This window comes from Aspergillus steynii (genome assembly GCF_002849105.1).
Source record: "Aspergillus steynii IBT 23096 chromosome Unknown P170scaffold_5, whole genome shotgun sequence".
In the NCBI taxonomy this organism is placed as follows: domain Eukaryota; kingdom Fungi; phylum Ascomycota; class Eurotiomycetes; order Eurotiales; family Aspergillaceae; genus Aspergillus; species Aspergillus steynii.
In genome coordinates, this window is record NW_020194402.1 from 224663 (window position 1) to 246941 (window position 22279).

At 52.1% G+C, this 22279-nt stretch overlaps 8 protein-coding genes across 8 annotated transcripts; 5 read left to right on the forward strand and 3 right to left on the reverse strand.

Annotated features, from left to right (window-relative positions):
* Positions 1–50: 50 nt before the first annotated feature.
* On the reverse strand, positions 51–5918 carry P170DRAFT_385316 (uncharacterized protein). The gene is made up of 2 exons (XM_024845720.1): positions 1653–5918; positions 51–1522 (listed from the first exon to the last, which is right to left on the reverse strand). Exons 1-2 carry the CDS (start codon positions 5690–5692, stop codon positions 364–366), a joined length of 5199 nt encoding a protein of 1732 aa, XP_024702847.1. The 5' UTR covers positions 5693–5918; the 3' UTR covers positions 51–363.
* A 1177-nt stretch (positions 5919–7095) lies between these two features.
* On the forward strand, positions 7096–9668 carry P170DRAFT_409696 (uncharacterized protein). Its single transcript, XM_024846801.1, has one exon. It carries the CDS (start codon positions 7302–7304, stop codon positions 9375–9377), a length of 2076 nt encoding a protein of 691 aa, XP_024702848.1. The 5' UTR covers positions 7096–7301; the 3' UTR covers positions 9378–9668.
* A 155-nt stretch (positions 9669–9823) lies between these two features.
* Positions 9824–13247, forward strand: P170DRAFT_385321 (tethering complex subunit PEP5). The gene is made up of 9 exons (XM_024845721.1): positions 9824–9910; positions 9967–10035; positions 10101–10397; positions 10456–11088; positions 11137–11370; positions 11421–11756; positions 11808–12308; positions 12359–12757; positions 12807–13247. The coding sequence occupies exons 1-9, from the start codon at positions 9896–9898 to the stop codon at positions 13182–13184; spliced, it is 2862 nt and encodes a 953-aa protein (XP_024702849.1). The 5' UTR covers positions 9824–9895; the 3' UTR covers positions 13185–13247.
* Positions 13248–13372: 125 nt separating this feature from the next.
* On the forward strand, positions 13373–15626 carry P170DRAFT_510376 (uncharacterized protein). Its single transcript, XM_024854775.1, has 2 exons — positions 13373–13689; positions 13764–15626. Exons 1-2 carry the CDS (start codon positions 13404–13406, stop codon positions 15389–15391), a joined length of 1914 nt encoding a protein of 637 aa, XP_024702850.1. The 5' UTR covers positions 13373–13403; the 3' UTR covers positions 15392–15626.
* Positions 15627–15799: 173 nt separating this feature from the next.
* P170DRAFT_385326 (chitin deacetylase CDA6) lies at positions 15800–17710 on the reverse strand. The gene is made up of 3 exons (XM_024845722.1): positions 17622–17710; positions 17174–17470; positions 15800–17116 (listed from the first exon to the last, which is right to left on the reverse strand). Exons 1-3 carry the CDS (start codon positions 17686–17688, stop codon positions 15933–15935), a joined length of 1548 nt encoding a protein of 515 aa, XP_024702851.1. The 5' UTR covers positions 17689–17710; the 3' UTR covers positions 15800–15932.
* Positions 17704–19354, reverse strand: P170DRAFT_409705 (uncharacterized protein). Its single transcript, XM_024846802.1, has 3 exons — positions 18967–19354; positions 18233–18908; positions 17704–18174 (listed from the first exon to the last, which is right to left on the reverse strand). The coding sequence occupies exons 1-3, from the start codon at positions 19194–19196 to the stop codon at positions 18172–18174; spliced, it is 909 nt and encodes a 302-aa protein (XP_024702852.1). The 5' UTR covers positions 19197–19354; the 3' UTR covers positions 17704–18171.
* Positions 19355–19989: 635 nt separating this feature from the next.
* Positions 19990–20807, forward strand: P170DRAFT_409706 (uncharacterized protein; the record flags this gene model as incomplete). Its single annotated transcript, XM_024846803.1, has 2 exons — positions 19990–20620; positions 20700–20807. Exons 1-2 carry the CDS (start codon positions 20291–20293, stop codon positions 20805–20807), a joined length of 438 nt encoding a protein of 145 aa, XP_024702853.1. The 5' UTR covers positions 19990–20290.
* A 506-nt stretch (positions 20808–21313) lies between these two features.
* On the forward strand, positions 21314–22230 carry P170DRAFT_510380 (uncharacterized protein). Its single transcript, XM_024854776.1, has 3 exons — positions 21314–21492; positions 21648–21927; positions 21983–22230. Exons 1-3 carry the CDS (start codon positions 21350–21352, stop codon positions 22160–22162), a joined length of 603 nt encoding a protein of 200 aa, XP_024702854.1. The 5' UTR covers positions 21314–21349; the 3' UTR covers positions 22163–22230.
* The last annotated feature ends 49 nt before the right edge of the window (positions 22231–22279 follow it).

Below are 22279 nucleotides of genomic sequence, written 5' to 3' on the forward strand. Positions count from 1 at the left end.
TGCAGCGTTTCAAAGTAGAACAGAAACAAAACAAAGTCGATTTTTGCAGCAAAAAAGGTATACCGAAAAGAACAGAAAAACAAGTCGCTCATGTGTAATCCAAATGTGGCCTCGCTCAACGTGCCATGAATGCCCAGAAAAGAAAAACGCCCGGGTATGCATCCAATCAATCAATCAATCAAACCATCACAACATGAAATAACCAACGCCTGCATTTTAATCCACACATGTCAGATGAGGACAACATGTACTGCCCCTTAGCAACGCCTGTGCAAACCGCCAAATTTCATCCTTGAATCCATAATAGGTATCGCCACCCAACCATCTGAAATCAACCCACATCTAGAAAGAAAAAACGCACTTCTATGCAGTGATCGCCTTCTTTTTCAACACGCCCAGTTTCTCCAGTTTAGTCCAGGCAACATCCATGTCGGACCCTTCTTCCAGAGCTGGGCGCAGTTCCAAGCCGTCCAGGAGCTTGACAGAGCCTCCTGTTCCCACAAAGAGCATAAGCTCGAAAACCCTTCGGCGAAGTCGAGTCGGTTCATCCAGATGGGCTAGGTATTTCTGATCCGCTTGGAAATCGGCTAGTGGAAGGGTATATGGATCATCTATTTCGATGTCTTTCTCCGGGACATCGTCGTCGTCTTCGCCGATGGCTGAATGAATCATCTCTCCGTGGCGCCCAAAATCGGCCAGCACGGATGGGAGATCTAAGCCGACATTGTCCGACTGGGCGACGTGAGTTTCGGTCGCTCTCAATTTTCTCGGGCTTTCCGGTCTTCCATTTCCTCTGACAGGGTGGGGATAAAAGCGGAGGGTCAAGGGATTTCCTCTGATATCCAACTTCTGAAGAGTTGAAACCTTTCTCTTGTTGGTTCTGCCGACCCGGCTCAGGACCTGGCAGAGTCTTCTCAGCCTCGTCAGGCAATTGCCAGCAAGCGTTAAGCGAGAAAGACAGTTGACACCAACCAACTCATTGATGCTTGACAAGGAGTTGAAGTTGAGGTTTAGGACCTTGACATTGGGGAAGTTCAATGCGAAATCCATGGGAAGACCCTGAATATTACAAGATGCGGCATCGAGCAATTGCAAACTCAGGAGAGGTACCGAAGGCGAAAGAGTTTGGAGAGAGAGCTTGTTTGAGGATAAGAATACTTTGCGAATATCCTTGACCAATCCCAGATCCACGTCAAAGAAGCCGGCATTTTGATCATTCGATATCATTTGCTCCCGTGCAGAGAAGACATCCAAGCTATGGCATTGGCCTAGCTCAGAAACCGTGGTAAGGAAATTTTGATCGACATAGAGAAGAGTCAAAGATGGGAAGAAGCTGGCATCCAGGGTGTGCAGCCTATTGTTCGAGAGCTTTAGTGATCGCAAGGCGAGAAGACTTTCCGATAAGTCGAGCGTGCTTAGTTGATTGCAGCTGAGATCTAGTGACGAAAGGGAGGTAAGCGTATCGATATCTCGAACTGATTCTAGCTGGTTATGAGAGAGATCCAATTCTTGTAGACGGGTTCTATTCGGAAATGGTCAGCTATTATCCGACCCAAGGGCCTTTTTCTCTTTTTTTCTTTTCTCTTTTTTTTTTCAAAAAAAAAAAAAAAAAAAAAAAAAAAAAAAAAAAAAGAGAGAGAGAGGAGACTCACAGTTCTGATCCTTCAAAATCCACCGCCGTCAAACAATTGTTTCTCAGTTTCAAACTCAAAAGTCCATTGAGCTCGAAAACGCCATTGATGTTTCGGATGTTGTTGTCATTCGCATTCAGTTCTCTGAGATGGATCAGGCTGCTAAACCCATCTAGACTCTCCAGGTCATTGCCCGAAACATTTAAATATTGGAGGTTGACCAGATGTCCCCACGCGGTCAAATTGGAGAGACAATTGTGCTGGATGTTCAATGTTCGCAACGTGGGAGGGATTCCGCTGAGTTGCCCAATCTTGTTGCTGGCCACGTCCAGATCCTCTAAACGAGGACAGAAATCAGAGAGCTTGTGAAGTGTGATCAGCCCCTTGTGGCGAAGGACCAAGCGACGAACATGCTCCCAGTAGGGTTCGAAAGGTTGGACTTCCGTGATATGTTTGACCAACTCTTCAGTCGCTAAAGCGAATGTGCCATGAACCTGGCGTAAAGATGTGGGGTTAGTGCGCTGGGCCACGTAGCTCATTTCCAGTTGCAGAGATTGGTCGATTTGATCGATGGTGAAATCGGGAAGAGGACTAAGATGGAAGCTATAGCTTGTGTCATGCTCGTTGTTCCTGAAGCGGACCATCGAGTTTTCAGCCGACTGTTTGGCTGGAGTCGATGCCGGATATCCCAAGTCCCTCCGAACTAAACTCAGGTTGTTGGCTGCTTCTTCACTCTCCTCTATGCGTGAAATGGAACGTTTGGGGAAGAGCTGGCCGGACTGATCGTGCTCTTGGTTATCTCTTGCATTCTCATTCTCGCCTCTGGTAGATTCGTGCGCAGCATCCGCAATCATCTCTCGTCGAATCTTCGTAGGACTCTCATCATCGCTGTAGGCGATCTGCGATACCAGAGGGGATGAAAAGCTAATGGTGACAACCCGTGCTTGATTGTTCCCATTATTTTGGCGCCGGGGAGGTTTGGACAACCGACCCTCATGAAGTTGAATCTCGTGCTCAACCTCGCTAGAGATTTCTCTACTCTTCGGTCGATCCGAAATCCAAGATGTGGCTCGAGTACCGGAATTTGGAACGCTAGATGTGTCCTGGGATAATTTTGACTGAATGGAGCTGACGTTGACGGATGGATCCCCCTCCTTGGACTGCGGCCGTGGCGCTGCCTTGGGGGATGCCGCTTTGGCGCTGAGTGGACTTTGGGCAGTGCTGCCTTCGAAGGCGTTAGGGGTTTTGGTCCGTTCGGGAGACAAGGAGGACTGCATCCTCATCATCTCCTGCAGCTCGTCAACGCTGAGATCAGGGATATCTTGGAATGGGTCGTCCTCGCTTTCCTCCCCCTTCGGCTTCTCGGGTGATGGCGGTGGCTTCTCCTTGACCCACAGATGCTTGTAACGGTCGTAGGTTAACCCGTTCACCTGCTCGGGGATCAAGTGAGACACCAAGTCGGAGGATAAAACCCCCTTCGCGTGAGAGCTTTGTGAGGATCCAGTGGGGACAGAACGCGCGCTGAGACTCTTGGCGGACACTTGCGTGTTGAGGGTCATCAATTCGGGGAGACTGTCGTCCTCTCCAACCGACGTCGGCTCCGAAAGTTTACGTTCGTGTTCGTGTTGGTCGGTTCCCTGGGTCGGCGGATTGCCGAGATTCTCGTCGGTGTGATCGCCGTGCTCGGGAGAGCTTGAATCTTGGCCGTCATCAAGATGCAACGACATGACTGAGGCGTTGACATCAAAGTCCAGATCATCCTTCTCTTGGAACTTTTTCAGATGGCTCAAAATCCGGGGATTCGGTTCCTGGGGTTCCCTCAGTTTTCGGATATCCACGCCTTCCCGGCTCGGAGGACGAGAGAATTCTTCCCGAGTCGATTCATCCTCGTAACTTTCATTTTCATCCTTGTCCTCGTTCTCGGACTCCTCCACACTGGACAGCCCTCCTGGCGCAGTTCTGCCCTTAGACCTGATAATGTCCATTATCTTCGTGGCCTCATTGAGAAAGTCCTGAGTTGTGATCGACCCTTTCCGAGCCTCCTCCTTGACGCCGGTCACCTTGACCACGGGGACGGCCCCATCCGCGGGAGATCCTTCTTGTTCAAAGCCATCGAGTCCACCAGGGGGTAGATCCCTGTTCGGGAAAGATCTCTTTCTTGTGGAAGATCTCTGGCTGGGGGTCGGTGTCCTCGGTCGTTGTGAGGACCGGGGCCGGAGCAAGGAGCCACTGTCCTCGTCCCTCACCCCATGTTGCATCAGGCTCCGCTGCAGGAGCGAAAGGGTATCCGTTTGCTGGTTCTGTCTATCTTCCGCCCCGAGATCGTCCTGAGTCCTCGAACTATGGGATCTCAGAAATGTCCTGCGCCTCTTGGGTGTCGGGTCCTTTGCGGGGGTATTAGGTGCCCATTCGATGCCAGATGCTTCCTCGGTGCCGTTCGAGAAAACCCGTTGCTTTTGCAGATCATCCATATCTGGGGGTGTGGTTGATCCGGTCACTGGTTTCACATTCTCAGCAGCGTTAGACATGTTGGTTCCAGAGTCGTAGCCTTGGGTCTTGCCTGAGTTGCGACGAAGATATCTCCGCCGACGGGAAGAAACGTGGGAATCGGGATCGGGGACGTCATGGTTGAGTAGTTTGGGTTCGTAAGGGCTGGTATCGGAGAAGTCAAAATTATCTAATTCGCCATCTCCAAACCGACTGACGCGAAGATTCGCCGCGTTTCGCGATCTGGGCCGCTCGCTCCTTCGAGCAGAGAGGTCGCCCAATGTGTCCGGTTTCACGTTCAAAAAGCTTCTGTTTTCTCCCTTGCGACGAGCTTCTTCGGACGGCGAAACAGGTTCGTCCTCTTCGGATAGTTCACCAAATGTTTCCTCGAACTGGCTCATGCGCCGCAGAAGCCTGTTGTTCGTAAACGTGTCATGGGTTCCAAACAGCTTCAAGGGACTCCCGGAAGACGGCATGACTTCACTCCTGTCGGTCTCGAATTGATCAAACGTAGAATGTTTCACATGGGCGGACGAGGGTCGCGGAAGAGTGGGAGGATCAGCGACGGGGTGGGTTTTCTGAAAGAAGGGCGGGGAGCTTCGGATCCTAGAATTCGGCGGGATGAATGGCGATAGGCGCTGCGAAGGAAAGGACGGCGGGGAGAATCGACGTTTGTGGAAGGAAGCGTCACTCAGGTACTGATCGCGTCCCAAATTCGCGAAGGCCCCGCGGCCTCGATAGTCTAGAGTGCCCATGGAGAGATCTTGAGGAAGGGAGTTACTGGTCACATCGAGCAGGTCATCGTCTGGGAGCGATTCCATGACATTTATCACCTTCGGGTTGAACAGTACACTATCGCTCGCCCTGGAGTCTGGACGCTCTCCCGGCGCCATCGATAGTCTCTCGAGCTTGTTGGTGACTTGCTTCAATGCGGACTTGATGACCTCCGACGTTCCGTTTCCATCGACCGTGTTGGTGCGCGAAAACGTAATCGGCGTAATTCCCTCGTTGCGAAGATCCTCCAGTCCGCTCGCCGTCCTCATCTGTGTATCATCCTGCGAGGTGTTGTTTTGGTCGACATTGAGCAGGGTCGCGCCCTTTTTAATCTCCAACGTGCCATTGCGCGACGACTGCGGGCTCCCTTGCGAGTTTGCTCTGTCGCGCGATTCCGGTCTCCTTGGTTGTGGGTTCGTTTGTTCGACAAAGGATCCATCATTGTTTGTACCATTCCCATTGTGAACGTCCGACAATGGCTGCCCTCCTTGTCGATCGTAGCTTCTCTCGGGCGGGTCGCTGAAATCCCATAGATTGTCCGGCTGCCTCATGTTCGGGATCGTCTCGTGCTCAGCCTTCTCGGTGCGCGGGGTGGGCGGCTTGAAAACACTCTCCAGTCCAATTGGCGCGAACAAGTCGCGCTGTTCGCCGGCCTGCAGGTCACCCTGGACCAATCTCCGTCGCCATTCCGGGGTGCCCTCTTTTCCTTTTCCTTTGTTTGGCCTTACTTGGACGGTGTCGTGCGGGACCGATTGACTGGACACGTTGGATACGGATCGTAGGGGCGACCTGGTATCCATGGCGGGCGGTTGTTTGGTGGCGGACTGCTGTTTCCGCCCCGAGGGCAGGCTGGGTCGCGGGCTCTTTTTCGTCTTGTCGGGGACGGGGGATCGCAACTTGGAGGGGGTTCTGGGGGTGCGGGGCGTTTTGGGGGTCGGCGGTTCTCGTTTCACGAAATGGCAAGGGCGAGAAACCTTCTTCTTGGGGTCTGTGCCGGGGGAGGGTTCGATGGAGCGACGCGCGGGGACCGGAATGCGACTAGGGGAGCTCTGTAAACTTTGAAGGCTCTGTAAGCTGGAGCGACGAGAGTGGCCGACCGATCGAGCAGCAACCGGGCTGGTGGGAGTCGCAGGCACAGGCACCCAGTCGTCTGAAAGACTGTCGAGCCATGGCGGGTTCCCCATTCTCTAAATGGGCGATGCGACTGCAGGGCTTCAGATGAACTCGGCGCGTGGTCGCGATCACAAAGCCCCCGTGCACACAAACATAGAAGGGACTAATAATAGATGTCTGCGAATCATTGAATGGATGCACCATGCAGCTGCAACGGGATGGGGCCGAAATGAGATGATGCCGAAGAAGATTGGGGGGGAGAGAGGAGGCCGAGCGGAGTATAAACGAGGAGGTTGATATTGTTATTAAAGTGGAGTGGGAAACCTGAGGCCGATCGATCCCAGTCGGGTGGTCGGGGCAACCCCGGCTGGTCTTACCCGTACGGAGTGTACTTACACTACGAGGTACCTGGTAGGTATACACGGTCCTACCCTCGACACGCTGCAGACACCGCACGATCGAAATTTCCCCTCCCTCCATGTGCAGCATGATTCGAATCACTCGCATCCTTCTGTTTCCTGACCCTCATTTCCCGTGCATCCCTGTGGTGCCTTGCAGCTGCTCCATCATCCCTTGCCCGTAATTTTACTTACCTGACCGAACGGCGGCACGTTCGATGCGTTGGCACTTCGCGACCCGACCAAGTAAGTATTGGGTACTTGTGCCGCCGGCCGTGAGTGCCGCCCGTTGCCCGTACCCGGTACTTCTCGTCTCCAACTCTCCTTGGCCCGCTGGTCTCCCTCCCATCGTGAGCTCCGAAGCGAGGGGCAGCGGGAAGCGGAGCCGACTGGTCGAGTCCTGCTGTCTGCAAGGTCGGAGGCAGCATACCTGGGAATTCCGTAGTAGTCAGTGAGACGAAGATCTATCGTCGCAACCATGGATGATCAACGTCTCTGATGGAAGCTTCTGTTCCTCCCGACGACTGATCCATGGATGGTATTTGGGTGTATCGGCATAAGCCACATAAAGCGCGATGAATAATTATGAGCGTAATGAACATAGTTAGTGAACTCAGTCTGACATAAGCCACGGGTTGCCGGGCCATCGCGGGGAGACGCGTTAAGTGGTTTTTCTCTCGTGACTTGGACGCTGGATAGGTCACGATGGATCGCTCCAGCTTCTCGTCTCCGCCATGACTTCCATCCCGATCCTGCGTCCATCCCGAAGGCTATGAAGTCGCCGTTCCCACGTGCTCCCGGTTCTTTAGTGGCTCGAATGCAGCTGCTGTCATCTCGCTGCTGCGCTGCAATCCGTCCTATCCGCTAAATCCAATCCCACCGGTCGTTCCCATTCCAGATGCCACCTCGTCGGTCCGCCTCCCCGCTCTCCTTGGAAACATGCTCCCCCCCGTCCACCGACCTCGACAGTGATGGAATCATCGGTTCCGACGACGAGTTGGACAGCGAGGCCCGTGCGGTCCAACGCCGCAGGATCGAGAAGCTAGCAGGGGCCTATCTTCAGGGCAAGCCTTTATTCATCCTGTCGGCTTCTCTGCGAGGGCCTTTTGATGATCAACAATGGAATAACCCGTGGAGGAAAAATCGGAGGCGAAGCGGGCATGCGGAGACTGAAAACCGGAGAACTCGCAAGGGGGGCGACAGCCCTGTGGTCCAGGAAACAAATCCTCGGAAACGGCGACAACCCACCGAATCTCAGCAAATTCGCCAATCTCAAGCGTCTAACGCACCATCAGAATCTAGTGTCTCCCTCTTCAGAAGCAAGAAGACCGTGCCCGAGGAGCACGGCACTTCGTCACGCCCCAGGCCCGAAAAGCACCAGCGTGATAAACCATCGGCTTCACCGGCCTCTGTCCCGAATGCGAAGCCAAAGACGATCGAATCAAAACTGCCATCCAACCATTCAACTCCAGTCCGAGGAACCGATAAAAGTTGGTTGAAGAAGGACCGGGATCGCCTGATTAAGTTTCATAATTTCGACCCACCTACATCCCCTACATCAAAGATCTCATCTCGTCATCCCGGATCCAAGAGGCGTGCAGTTGAAATCGCCTCCTCTGCAAGCCACCTCAAATCCCCGACACCTAATCAGGACCATGGATCGCCCACGGCGGCGCCTAGTCATGTGCCCCGTTCGGCAGACCATTCCACCTTGACCAACAAATCTGCACCGTCCAACACCAACAAGGATGCTTCTCAACGTGATAGGCCTACTGGTTCTTCTCGGCTTGCAGAGCCAGAAATGTCATTCAGTGTCCTTTCCTCATCATCCCATCTACCACAATTTGAGTATCGTCGAAGGAAACGTCGATCCGCGACTCCTAAGAAGCATGATAACATTAAAATTGCCGCGAGCATTGAGAATCGAGAACATGCAGATACCCCTGCTGTTACTGAAACAGCTGCGGCCTCACACCAGCCCGTTCAGATACCACAAGAGGAATCATTGACACACTCCAGCATGCAGAACCAAACTGAGCAGGAGAGGGTTCTGCAGGAGTCTAACGCGCTGACTATCAGTTCCAACACCTTCGACAACGTGCCTATATCGCGATCAGATAAGGCACCATCGATCAGCAATCCATCCAAAGATATAAGCGCAAAGCTGCCCTCCGCCCAAATTATCCAACAAAACCCAGCCGTATCAGGTTACATGACGTCGTTACATTCCACAGCCATCCCGAAAAGCGGCGCAGAGGATGACGAAGACACTGTTCCTGATCACCAGTTCTCGACACAGGCTGCACTCCTCCATGCACAGCGATCCTTCCAAAATGACCTCGAAAGTCAGCATCACGATGCAGAGACGCCGGGTAAAAAGCGACGAGCTGCGGAACTTTCTGGGTCCGAGTCGCCACATTCGAATAATATCACGCCTTTTTACCGACTCAGCACCCCCGATTACTTTACAGAGGGGTCTCGCCAACCGCGGACAAATGATAGGGCCCGCGCACCCATGATGAGTACACAGGGCATGATCGATGCCGTGACGCCTTTTACCTTCAGCACCGAAAAGAAGGAGAATCATAGGCGAATCTTGACGCCCGCGAGTGCACCAGGGAGCAAGAATCAGAACCCCCGCAGTAGTGTTGGCCATACGTCCCCTGCGTCGCCCCGACACAATGAATTCCTTTTCGACTCACGCATCGAGAAAGTCCCGAACTCCGTCCAAAGTCATCGTGTCGGGACGCAACACAGTGCTTTACCCATGACCTTGACAGGCACGACTCCCCCTACGGCTCAGGAGGATGCGCAAGATTTCAATCTTAGTCAAGCCATCGCCGAAGCAGGGAGTTGGCTGCAGCAAAGCTTTGAGATTAATAAAGAAATCAGTCAGTGTCGTACTGGTAGGCCTGGACCATCGCCATCTAGTGATCGACAGACAACCGGCCTAGATGTTGGTGCGATCAGCTAGCGATTGGTTTATTTATATCTGGTAACCAACATTGGTTGTGCTTGGAGAACCCTGTTTTGGGGAGGAACTATCAGGTCATGGAGAAGCTGGTCTTCCGATCGGACAGTTTTATTTCGGGGTATTCCCTTTCTTATGATTCGTATTATTATTCTCGATTGGTCGTTCTCTTGGGATCTATGGATACTCGGCGATATTTTTTGGCATCACAGCGGGAGAATTGCACTTCTGTTGACTGGAATTGCTGTAATTAGAAGCGATATATTCATTGTGCATATACCCAATATAGACTAGTTTTTGACGACCTTTTACGGGTATTAGCTGGCGTTAAAAACATGGTTTATTGTTCAATAACCACTTTGCAGTAGACAGTGCAAGGCTCTTGGCGAATGACGTTGGCCGCATTGACTGGACTAGCGGCGGAGCTCCGCAATACAGCTGGACCTTTGGAGACCGCAACTACCGTCGGTCTCCATTCCCCCATCTTGCTGTGATCGGTCCATGGCGTGGGCCACGACCAAATGGCTCTGACATCAGTATGGATTGATTGCATCCTCTCTAGCGCACTCCTTGCTGACCTATCTCGTTGCAGTGGAAAGCATTCAACTTCTTCGACGTCTCTCCCGTCAAGCTGTCAGAGGAGAGTTCGTCGGTGTTCAACGTACGCCCACCCCACCTCCATATCATTGATCTGTAATACTGATCTGTGCCATTTTGCTACGATAGTCTGATATCTCATCCATATGTACCGGCTCCGCGAACCTCTTCCTCGGATCCGCTGACGGCCACGTCCACATCGTCTCGTCGGGCTTCAAAGTCATCCGATCGTTCAAGGCATCCGACGCCGGTTCCATCACGCATATCAAGCAGATCGAGGGATCTTCCCTTCTGGTTACTATCTCGGAGGACCTTCTGAATGAGCCGATTCTGAAGGTTTGGGCTCTCGATACATCGGAGAAGAAGACAGGGGCACCCCGATGCTTGTCTACAACCTCCATCCAGAATGCAAGGAGACTTTTCCCCGTATGTTTGACCCTCTGAGAAAACGTGGGAATTTGCTCTAAGATGATGTTCTGAATAGATATCGGCATTCACGGCCCTTAGCGACCTTTCCCAGGTCGCAGTCGGATTCGCCAATGGTTCCGTCGCGATTATTCGCGGCGACCTGATCCACGATCGCGGCGCGCGGCAACGTATCGTTTTCGAGTCGGAAGAGCCGGTGACTGGTCTGGAGGCTCAGAACGGGCAAATAGCAACGCTCTATATCTCTACGACAAGTCGGATATTAGCCTTGATCATCGCTGGCAGAGGACAAGGCCAGCCGGCGCGCGTTCTAGAGGATACGGGTTGTGCTCTTGGATGTGTGTCCTTGGACAAGGAGTCGGGTTACGTGCTTGTTGCGAGAGAAGATGCAATATACAATTATGGGCCGCACGGACGTGGCCCAAGCTATGCATTTGAAAGCTTCAAAAGCTCGATAAATATCTTCAAGGACTACCTTGCCTTGGTTTGCCCTCCCAAAGTTGGCGCTCCAAATTCCGGCTCGCTGCGAAACTTCGGGGTGAATCAATCGGATGATATTTTCTCGACTACCACGTTCACGCTGCTGGATACTGACCTTAAATTCATTGCTCATTCGGAGTCTCTTGTCTCTTCTGTGAAACAGGTTTTCATTGAATGGGGAGATTTATTCCTCCTTACCACGGACGGAAAGGTATGCTGGTCACCTCCGGTGGCCTTATCTGCTACTAACGCTGTTTAGGTCTTTCGTTACAGAGAAAAGAGCCTTCAGCAAAAGCTTGAAATCCTCTACCAGCGCAATCTTTACATTTTGGCGATCAACTTGGCCCAGAAGACAGGTGTCGACACTCTCCAGCAGAACACCATTTACCGCAAATATGGTGACTTTCTCTACCAGAGGGGTGACTACGATACAGCAATGCAGCAATATCTTAGGGCCATTGATAATACAGAGCCATCACAAGTGATCCGAAAGGTACGGAGTAATCACAAAGTAGCTACGGCATTTGCTAACTTTGAGCCAAGTACCTGGACACTCAACGCATCCACAATTTGATTGAATATCTTGAGGAGTTACACGACCATGATCGAGCTACCGTCGACCACACAACCCTGCTCTTGAATTGCTATGCAAAGCTAAAAGATACCAGCAAATTGGACGCCTTTATCAAAGCTCCGGGTGAGCTCAAGTTTGACCTGGAAACCGCCATCGCGATGTGTCGTCAAGGTGGCTATTACGAACAAGCTGCTTACCTGGCCACCAAATATGGCGAAAACGAAATGGTCGTTGATATTCTGGTTGAGGACTCTAAAAAGTACGCGGAGGCAGTGGAGTACATCTGGCGACTTGATCCTGAACTGGTACGTCGGTCGATTAGATGCTTACGAGATCTTATTGCTGACACATTGAAGGCATATCCCTACCTCATGAAGTATGCGCGCGTCTTACTTTCAAACTGTCCGCAGAGAACAACAGACCTTTTTATCGAGTACTATAAGGGGCAGTTCAAACCAAGAACAGAGGTCGAACCTCCAGCCGAGCCGCAGGCACAGTCAGGTAGTACCCTACAGAACCTAGCGGCCTTTCTGCCTCTCTCCCTTATGAGCACCAGTGGCACACGAGCAGACGCGGTCGAAACTGCACTGACAGCCCCAGACGAGACAGCCGAGCATGTTCCTGAGTATCAAGTTCCTAAGCCTCGGACAGCGTTCTCTGCTTTTGTGGGACACCCCCAGGAGTTTATCGCGTTCCTAGAAGCGCTTATCAACCAGGATAATGTGAAGCAGGACGATAAAGTTGATCTATACACGACGCTCTTTGAGATGTATCTGGATACTGCCAATCGGAAGAAGGGTGCCGGGGAGAAAGAAGAGTGGGAAACCAAGGCCAAGCAGTTAATCGAGGGCAAGGATGTAAGCATAGGCAGTCTTCTCCTCTCTTTGCGCTTGCTAACAGCTTTTAGATCCCCATTTCCACCTCCAATGTTCTATTGTTATCAGAGCTCTCCGGCTTCCGAGAAGGGTCAACCTTAGTACGGGAACAAGAAGGTCTTCGCTCAGATATATTTCGGTCATTTACTTCCGCCAAAGACACACGTGGTGCCATTAAGGCTTTGAAGAAGTACGGGCCGGAGGAGCCGCAGCTATATGTGGACGCCCTTACGTACTTCTCGTCGAGCCCCAAAATCCTCGAAGAGGCTGGGGATGAGCTGGATGTTGTGCTCAAGAGAATTGACGATGATGGGCTAATGTCCCCCCTCCAAGTAATCCAAACCCTCAGCAACAATGCAGTTGTGACAATGGGCCGGGTCAAGAAGTACTTGAGTGACAACATCGAGCGCGAACGCAAAGACATATCAAGCGTACGTCCTCGCACCTCTCTTTTCGTACTCACGACTAACATGTGTCCAGAATCGCCGCCTCATCTCCAGTTACAGCACAGAAACCGAGAACAAACGGAATGAACTCGAGCAATTGGGCAGCAAGCCCGTTGTCTTCCAGGCTCGTCGGTGCATGTCCTGTGGCGGATCCCTCGATCTTCCGACGATTCACTTCCTCTGCAAACATTCCTTCCACCAACGCTGTCTGAACAAGGTGGACGATGAGGCGGAGTGTCCAACCTGTGCGCCACAGAACTCGACCATTAAGGCCATTCGAAAACGCCAGGTGGAATCGGCCGACCAGCATGATCTGTTCAAGGGGGAGCTTCAAAGGTCGAAGGACCGATTCGGGGTTGTCAGCGAATTCTTCGGAAGAGGTGTGATGCGACCGCAGAGCACGATGGAATGATTGATGCTATGTATCCACTACCATAATACTTGATTGTCTATAGAATCTTTGAGCAATGCATGCATATTTTATAGTCCCTCGCTCTGCCAAGCCAAGATCGGCATATCTTATCATCACGTGCCCGCGCGTCATGAGGGCCCACGCGTGCCGAAATGGAGATGAGCAAATCTCCAGACTCCTGCGTTCCCCGCGATCAATACTCACAATTGCATCCTCTCAATGTCATTCGACCGTGTAATCCAAGACTCCGATGATGAGGATGACCCTTTGTTGGAGGATCGCCCGCCTCGCGCCCATCCTCCGCCCGTCATCCACGAAAGCGACAACCGCGCCAGCTACAGGGACACATCGAACGACCCGCTGAACGACGACAGCAGTCGCCAGCTCACAGTCAATTTCGATCAGTTCCTAGGCTCTCAAGATGGCGGACAAGCGGGTCCAACGTCTTCGCAACAGCGGCGGGAAGAACGATGGATCCCAGGCAATGCGGGGGGTGGATCAATTGGTGAGATACTCCAACTCCCATATCGATTAACGTTACACATGGGATTCGCAACTGATATTGATTCCATTGAATAGGGACCATGATGAATGAAATCGGACTTGCGCAGCAGCGATTATTCGATGACGAGGATGCTCAGCACGGAGCGGCGCGATTAAGCCTACCAGAGGGATATGGCTCGAACGAATTCGACACTACGAATGAATACGACGATGGATATATTGCGCCTCAGCAACCTGAGATCCACATTCAATCGAACACACCATCAGGCTCATACGTCTCTCTCCCACCCCCATATGGACCGCACCACGACTACACGGACACATATCACCAGCCCGCGCCAGCCCCAATAAACCATAGCATTGGTTTCCCAAGTTACGAGCACACCCAATCCGCAACATCCTACAACCTCTTCGAATCATCCCTCCGACCATCGGAAAGCACATACTCCGAAAACAACACGACTTTGAAATCCCACCAAACCATACCCACAGAGGCCATACAGAGAAGCCCTCGACGGTGGAATTCCACAGAAGGCACAATATCTTCGCCGCACGACACCGAACCAAACTCGTCCATTCTCGCCGCTAAGTCAAGCAGATCTAAAAGTGATATCAATTCTCCCTCAAACAAAGCACCCCAGCCTCCGACAAGTGTAGACGAGCTTTCCCTCCCAGTTGACACCGAGGCTCCTGCGACGGGGAAAAAGCGAGGCCGACCGAAGAAGCAAAGCCTACCGGACGTCGACGGGGATGACGAGCCTGCCCAATTGACTGAACACCAGGCCGTCGAACAACCGCCCGTGCCTGAGAAGCGCAAGCCAGGTCGACCGCCGAAGAGCGCAAAGAACCTCGAAGCAAACGGCAGTACTGCAAACGCTGGGAATCGACCAGACGATATACCCTCTCTAGCAGAAGAGCCAAAGACGAATGAAGCCCCGGACCAAGTAGCCGACACATTCCAGTTCCAAGCCCTTCACCCCAACGACGTCGAACCCAAGCCCGCAGAACCCCCAAAGACCAAGAAAGCCAGCAAAGAACCCCCCAAGAAGAAGCTCAAACGCGGCAAAACTACGTCCGTCACACTCCAGAAAACGTACGAATCTGACGTCGAAGACGATGTGATCTGGGTTGAATCACGGCCGTCGAATACAGACGCCGACGCCAACCCGGCGCCGTTCTCAATCAATATCGAAACACCCGCCGAAAGCAACCAACCCGCCACAAACCCCGACCAAGCCCCAGCCCCAGCTCCAGATACAACTACAACTCCGGCTACGACAGATCCAGCGCCTAAGAAACGAGGCCGCAAGAGAAAGAAGACCTCCGAACAAGCACCGGCCGCAGAACCTACCGAACAATCCCAAACCACCACCTCCATCAACCCAAATACCCTTGATACCCATACCCACGCCCAACCCGAAGACCACCACACATCTGAACCAGCTGAACCTCAACCCAACCCACCTCTCGACCACGAACCTGAAAACCAACAGCCACCCCCAGATCCAAAGCCGCCAATGACACCTCAAAAACCCGACCCCAAAACACCCAACAATGCCTCCACATCCAGCAATACCGACAAAGTCCAATCAAAAGGACCAGACAAGCACAGTCCCATCTCGTCGACCAGCAAGGTGCCGTATCGGGTGGGACTGAGTCGGAGGGCGAGGATCGCGCCGTTGTTGAAGATTGTGAAGCGGTGATATGATGGTAATAAAGATACCCGTGCTGTTTTGTTTTTATTTGCTCTAAGGGAGGGGGATATTCATTCTTTCTATCTGTTTCTATAACTATGGCTACTGACCTGGCATGGATTAGTTTTATTGTTCGTTCTGTGGGTGTGCTCTCCAGCTATTATCGGATTGAATTGATGCCTATTACATCCTGTATATTTATCACAATGTCGTGCAACATAGCGACGAAGGCAATGGAAATGCGAAATGATAATATGATACACTTAACAATCGAAATATCTTTCGTTCTTCTCTTACAGGTCTACCATGGTCGATCAGATACAGCCCCAAACGATGGTATTATCTTTGCGATAGGGAATTGAGCCCCTATCCCAGTCTAAGGGAATAGTTAATAAGTGATAGAATGTGCACCCCCCCAATCAACACCACGAGTATACAAAACAAACACTGAACAAACAAATATACAGCTGATGGCCATTTGGACAATCCCTACCAGCGGTAGAGAATACAGTAAGGGATGATAGTATGGCAAAGGGCATGAAACAAGCATTCATATCAACAACGCAAGTGCTCCTGACAACAGAATCAGCCCTACTCCATAAGGGTCCTTTCGAGGCCATGACGAAGCCTCTGATTTCAAAGCAGATTTTCCCATGTCAGAAAGTACATGATGACCGTGTGTTCGAGAATCGGATCCAGGCACAGACCCAGAAACGCCATTGCACTTGCCAGAATCAGGCTGGCAGCCCTCTCCGCAATGCGAGGTATAATTGCCGCAGCGGTTGGTCTTGCTGCAGCAAGGGCCAAAGGTGGACCCGGTGCAGGTGATGCCGTTGCCACACACGCCGTCCTGCGATACGATCTTTCCCTCTGTGACTTCGGAGGACATTCGCAGGAGCAGATTGTTGTCGAAGTTGTCGTCAGTGCGATACCAAAAATCTGCAGGGTCACCGAGGCACTCGCCAACGGTCACTGGACGATACCCGTTTGACCGAAGCTTCTTGATCATGTGCTCCGTGAGGTTGTGTACGGTCTGTTCATGGACATCATGAGCGATAACGAGCCACGACGTGTCCGATGGTTTTCCTCGGTCGAGGTTCTTGTCGAAGATATCCTTCGACCGCTGAATCATAGCCGGGTTATCGTAGCGATAGTCTTCCGTATCGATATCATACAGGACGACATGATACCCCAACGAGCCCATGTCTTTCAGACAGCCAGACTCGGGGGTACAGCTTGAATATGGAGGACGCATGTAAGTGGGAAAACCACCCAGGATGTTGCGTAGAGCAACTTCATTCCACAGCAACTGAACACGACGTTGATCTTTGGAGATCTTGCTAAGATCCTGATGAGACCAAGTGTGGCTGGCAATCTGGTGTCCCTTCAAACGCATGCGCTGGATCATTTCCACCCATGGCTTTCCTGGCGCATCGATCTCCCCTTTGCCGTTGTTGTTGCCGGTGATAAAGAAAGTTGCCTTCGCGTCGTACTTGTCAAGCAGATCCAGAAGATCGTTGGTGTATGGGCCCGGACCGTCGTCATAGGTCAACGCAACAGTTCCCGGGACAGAGCAAGAACGAACAGCGTGCGGACCATACGCCACATGGCCAAGCTGGTGTCGAGGAACGGCATCTGTTGGGGCTCCCCCGGGGCTCTGATGAGCATCACAATGACCGTAATCGATCTGACAGTCGGGGGAGCGGCAATGGTTCTGCGTGTTACCACAGTAGCCTGCTGATGTTTAGTTCCAAGCAGACAATACTGACGAACAGAAGGGCAATAACATACCGGCGGTTGAGCAGCAGTGGCCAGTAGGGCACTTGCCGAAGTTTGGGCCACATCGACCTTCGGCTGCTCGATTCACCAGTCTCGGAAGAATGCCGCCAACATCATATTCGTGTTGACCGAGTACATAGGAGATAGGGTTATCGGCTGGCGAGGGGAGAATATTACGTGCAGTGGCCAGCGCCGCCAGGATGGGACTGAATACGATCAGAGCGGAACGCATAGACATTGTAAAGACTGCCGCTTTGATAAGAGGAATGATAAGATGCAAGGTAAAACGGGGTTGTATATGAACAGGGGCTCGAGCAAGGGTGGACAGGAGAAGTAAAAGAATGAAGATTGATTTTGCAAGAAAGAGTTAGGCAGGATAGGAGTTGTAATGTTATGGGCATGGGTTATTTAGCTTCTCTAGGGAAGGCGCAATCCCAGCCAGAGGAAGCCAGTGAGCAACTGCTGAGCAACCCGGCGAGGAAAGTGAACAGTATTGGCAGGAGCGTGGAATGATTGCAATTAAGCATGAAATTTGTGAATGAGTTTCGTCTAATTTAGGAAGAAGTCCGTGAGATAGCATATTTAGATTGATCCTGAAACCGTGCTGATGCTGAAGACTTTCTCCTCTCCCATGCGCGAGAGTTTACGAACAAGGCGTCGGTGACCTGAGCAAGCCGTCTTGCCCGAGCATTTATAATAGACAGCTGCAGCAATGATTCCAGACTCAGAGCTTGATTAAGCCCGAACCAACATGCCGAGCAGGCAATAAGTTCGCAATATGAGGTTGGGAACTCTTTGAAATCGGTACGGTTGGGGTATTCGAACGAATCCATTTCATTATTTTCGTAAATCATGCGGTCAACCATAGGGATTTTGAGGGCCATAATCTATTCAAGTCCTTGGATTTATGAGCGTCACGGTGAGGCGTCCCGCGACAATGCTTACCATCTGGACACATCCATGATTTAAGCCACCGAATGCACGGGATGAGCGTTGAGAGAGGGAATCGGCTACTGTTTCAGCCAAACATTAACCACATGAGCATCATTTGGGTCAAATAAACAGCCTTACCTGGTCCAATTCATCCTCTCCAACGGCAGAGAAGACATACGGAGCCAACGTCGGGAGGTGGGGACCGAATTTCACCGGCGCGGTCCTTGCGATGCTTCCAACCGTCGCAATCAAGTGACGACGGTGAACGATGCTCAGTTGCGGGGCATTGAAGCGCGTTACCAACTCGTTCACAAAAGCGCCAACCTGGCTGTCGGAGAAATGCAAGACGAGGGCGGAAATGGCTGCCAGCGCCCTTTTCGTGACCACGGTGCCGGCCGTGTCGTTATCAATAATGGTCATCACTGACTTTTGGAGCGCCGTCAACTCGGCTTCCTTCAGGAGCGGCCCGAAACAGGTGACTACCTGAATGAGCACATCGATCGCATCACTGCTGAATCCCTTGGACGGATCCTTCTCCAGCATGCCCTTGACAACCGATCCTCGGCGGCTTGTGCGAGACTGCGTCGGGCCAACCAAACGAGGAATGAGAACCTTCGAGACAGCGGTGTACGCCATGGAGGCTTCTGCACTGGGCAACTGGTTGGACTGAGGGCGGGGAAGGGCCGTGACGATGGTTCTCAATGCGGTATTAGGGACAGAGGTATCAATGGTTTGGGAGGCAGTCAAGTTGGACAGTTTCTCCAGGATCGAGGAGAGACTCTCGGCAGGTAACCGAACGACGAGCGGACCGAGACTAGAAGAACAAATGTTAGCTTTCAGCTGCATTTCATAGTAACGGGCGCATAACAGACCATTTCAGCGCCTGGTTCTGGACGTCACCGTGTTGGTCATCCAAAGCTTTCAGGAGGCCGTCGGCAAGGCGTGTGGATGAGGACTGGTCGTGCACGAGATATGAGGAGCTGGGGCTATTGAGGACTCCTAGCAGGTCATTCAGGGACATGTATCGCATATCCGGATCGGGATCATCCAGCTTGGAGAGCTGGCTATTGAGCGTCTGCTGGACTGCTTGTCGGTCCGCCATGGCTGTAAAGACCCCGCAGGCAGAGACGGAGGATCTGAGGAGGGGAAAGGACAGGAGTCGGTTGACGTGTTACTGTTAAGCCGTTTTAGAAGATCGGGCGACTGGGTATAAGTTGCTCCAGAAAGGCGGCAGAGATCTGAGTCGAGGATGAGATGAAGATGAGATGGAGATGAAGTCCGTCTTGCTCTTCCGTCAAACGGGACCGGGTGCCTGAGGCCCACGTCACGCGGGGGAGCTCCTTCGGGAAGCAGAGCGACCTCTTGCGCAGATCCAATCAACCATCAATTCGCGATTGGGGAAATCATTTCTCCTCAGCATCATTGGAAATCCTTAATATAGTACAAGTGGGCTGGTACCGCTTCAATGGCATCGTCCGAGGGTCTTGGTGAGTATTAATGATGTAGAATTCTGCTCTCCCGTGTTATTGGTGGTAGTATATATCCGAGGCTGTCTTTCAACTGCGGAATATTGATCGGAAAAATAGTTTCTATAGCGTCTCAATAGCCAGGGTCGGATACAAAACCGACCAAAAAGAATAAACCCCTGCTATGAAGACTGAATTTTGTTTCTAGCTCCTAGATTGTATATGCGCGGACATAGATCACGCCACTTTCCTCCATCCAGTGGGGTCGACTGTGATGGTAGAATAGCTAGAACCCATAGTGTATGGGATCAGCCTCGCATTGAACGTCAAAAATTGAAACACTGGGAGAACTTAGAAGAAGCAGCTGTGTTGTAAAAAGCCCACTGTTGTCATGTCACATGCTCTGGCTGTGGTCAAGTTATGGTTGCCCGAAGGCTTATCCTGCTTCATCATCAATTCAAGCAGTCTACACCTCTGAAGTTCCAACATGACATGCCAAGAATACCAGGTACTATACAAGTCCTACTTCGCTTCAACTTCACGTGCTATATTATCTCTGGGAATTCAACATGATTGTCACCGATAGGGAAATCTTCAACCCTCTGTCCCAGATCTGCCCTCGAAAGACGAAGTCGTCAAACTGTGCCGTCAGAATGGGTTGGAGTATAATCGCCTCACCTACACTACTGCGAATGGAAAGACCTTCTTCATCAAGTATAACAATGCCAAAATGGCCGAAGCCCATGCTCACCTGTTCTTTTACTCTCGCATAAACGAAAATTCCCAGTCGACCATCCGCATCCCGGAACGCTACCATGCCTGGCAGCCAGATGGGAGCTCAAGCGTGTACCATGTGATGGAGTACATCGACATCCATCACTTTGCGTTCGACGAAGAGCGGGCGAAGGCGCTGATCGAGCTAATCGCCGTGAAGCCGCCACCGGGGGTTTTTGGAAGCTTCGGGCCACCGGGCGGATATATCAGACACATGTTTTTTCAAGACCGGCAGGCAGCGAAGATATATTCTTCGGTGCAGGAGCTGCAGGATTCAATTAATCAGGTAGGTTTGCCCCATTCAGCGGTGGAGTGCACATCGCCTATCGAAAGATGGATGCTCATCGCTAACTACAACCCCATAGTTTCTTCAAACCGTCTACTCCGGGACTGGTCAGGATCCTGGTGCGGTTGGTTTCAGCGATGAGCCACTATTATGCTACTACGGCGGTACTTCCAGCGAGCTTTGCTAGCTGGCCTTTGGATACGAAGTATAAGCACCCTCTACCCATTCCCATTCGAGCTTATCGGGTTAACCAGATAACTGCCGGGTAAGCGAGTACATCTGCTTCCTATGGAAGGTATCTACTGACACCGCTTTGTCTACAGTGAGATATAAGTTGGAAGAGTGGCTTAGGATGACATCTAACGACACCTAGGATATTAGTCAGATTTAGCTCTTCCTAAGGATTGGCTTTAGTGTAGCATCATAGCCACATCTACATGTTTCAATGTTATAGACGTGAGCAGTGCCAAGCAAGGAAACGCTAAACCGCAATGCGAACCAGGAAGCACAGGGATTACATCACACTGACCACGCCGGCAACGGCCGCTCCGAGCGACGTGCAGGCCAAGAGATGCGACATCCATGTTCCCCCAGCCTCCCTCCTCCCTCTCCGTCTCCCTTAATTCGACTCATCTTCTGCATTCCCCCTCCCGACAGCTCTGCGTCGCATTTCTGTTTCCCGAGAAAATTGACCTCAATTCCTCCCTAGAACGGTAGACCCTCATCAAGATGCTCTTCGCACGTGCCAATCTCCTGCGCGCCTCCATGCGAGCTGCCAGCTCCACAGCCCGTCGACCGGCGCAGCAGCTCGCTCGCCGAACCTACGCATCGGGCCACTCGCACGAGACGAAGAAGTCGAGCGACCTGCCATGGTATGTTCATCTGTTCAATCCCACACTCATCCATTTCCCAATTCCCACCTAGGGGTGGTTCATCCTGCTCTACTCCCAATGGTCTCGGTCTCAATTGAACCCGTTCCCGCCATGTCCTAGCAACGACCAACTAACCCTTCTCAATTGTCCCTTAGGCTCCTCGGATCCGTAGGCCTCGGCGGTCCCGCAGCCGTCTACTTGTGGCAACAACGACCGCAGAAGAAATCGCACGACCACCATGGCGATGAACATCACAGCGCGTCCGATGCCGAAAAGAAGGAGGCCGAGGCGCCCGCCGAAGAAGCGGAACCTCAACCCGACCGGGACGCCGAACAGAAGACCGAACAGCAGCCTGAGCAGCAGCCCGAGCAGAAGAGCGAGGGGGGATCCGGCGCCGAGGAGCCGAAGGGAGAGCCGCCTTCGAATGTGGACCAGGTAAGACGCCCGAATCGGGTTGCATTGGATGGTAAGGTAGCTGATGTCTTGATAGCCCGATAGCCGAAAGGAGCCTGGGGACTCGGCCAGCACGTCGGCGAAGCAGGAAGGTGTTTCCAACAGCACCACTGACAACCCTTTCGTGAATGAGCCGGGGAAGAGCGTCAAGGGCGAGGGTGAGACGGAGACGGCCAAGGTCAAGGGCACCGTTGCTGCTGAACGGCCTCAGGCTTAGGCTGTAGTCGTGGGAATTTCGCGTGGTCTAGTACAGTGAGCTTTCAAGATCTTGACATGTAATATAAACGTTAATCGGTTGAATTGAGCTTGTCAAGGATGATGTGGTTGGAGTAAA

Excerpts from the sequence above, each read along its gene's own strand:
- P170DRAFT_385316 (XM_024845720.1), bottom strand. The coding sequence starts at position 5,692 with ATGGATACCAGGTCGCCCCTACGATCCGTATCCAACGTGTCCAGTCAA. Across the intron at positions 1,523-1,652 it reads GATTTTGAAGGATCAGAACT|AACCCGTCTACAAGAATTGG; the intron begins GTGAGTCTCCTC and ends ATTTCCGAATAG.
- P170DRAFT_409696 (XM_024846801.1), top strand. The coding sequence starts at position 7,302 with ATGCCACCTCGTCGGTCCGCCTCCCCGCTCTCCTTGGAAACATGCTCC.
- P170DRAFT_385321 (XM_024845721.1), top strand. Across the intron at positions 10,036-10,100 it reads AGAGTTCGTCGGTGTTCAAC|TCTGATATCTCATCCATATG; the intron begins GTACGCCCACCC and ends TTGCTACGATAG. Across the intron at positions 12,758-12,806 it reads AACGCAAAGACATATCAAGC|AATCGCCGCCTCATCTCCAG; the intron begins GTACGTCCTCGC and ends ACATGTGTCCAG.
- P170DRAFT_510376 (XM_024854775.1), top strand. The coding sequence starts at position 13,404 with ATGTCATTCGACCGTGTAATCCAAGACTCCGATGATGAGGATGACCCT. Across the intron at positions 13,690-13,763 it reads TGCGGGGGGTGGATCAATTG|GGACCATGATGAATGAAATC; the intron begins GTGAGATACTCC and ends TCCATTGAATAG.
- P170DRAFT_385326 (XM_024845722.1), bottom strand. The coding sequence starts at position 17,688 with ATGCTTAATTGCAATCATTCCACGCTCCTGCCAATACTGTTCACTTTC. Across the intron at positions 17,471-17,621 it reads CCTCGCCGGGTTGCTCAGCA|CCCCTGTTCATATACAACCC; the intron begins GTTGCTCACTGG and ends CCCTTGCTCGAG. Across the intron at positions 17,117-17,173 it reads CCACTGCTGCTCAACCGCCG|GCTACTGTGGTAACACGCAG; the intron begins GTATGTTATTGC and ends AAACATCAGCAG.
- P170DRAFT_409705 (XM_024846802.1), bottom strand. The coding sequence starts at position 19,196 with ATGGCGGACCGACAAGCAGTCCAGCAGACGCTCAATAGCCAGCTCTCC. Across the intron at positions 18,909-18,966 it reads CAGAACCAGGCGCTGAAATG|TCTCGGTCCGCTCGTCGTTC; the intron begins GTCTGTTATGCG and ends TTGTTCTTCTAG.
- P170DRAFT_510380 (XM_024854776.1), top strand. The coding sequence starts at position 21,350 with ATGCTCTTCGCACGTGCCAATCTCCTGCGCGCCTCCATGCGAGCTGCC. Across the intron at positions 21,493-21,647 it reads AAGTCGAGCGACCTGCCATG|GCTCCTCGGATCCGTAGGCC; the intron begins GTATGTTCATCT and ends ATTGTCCCTTAG. Across the intron at positions 21,928-21,982 it reads CGCCTTCGAATGTGGACCAG|CCCGATAGCCGAAAGGAGCC; the intron begins GTAAGACGCCCG and ends ATGTCTTGATAG.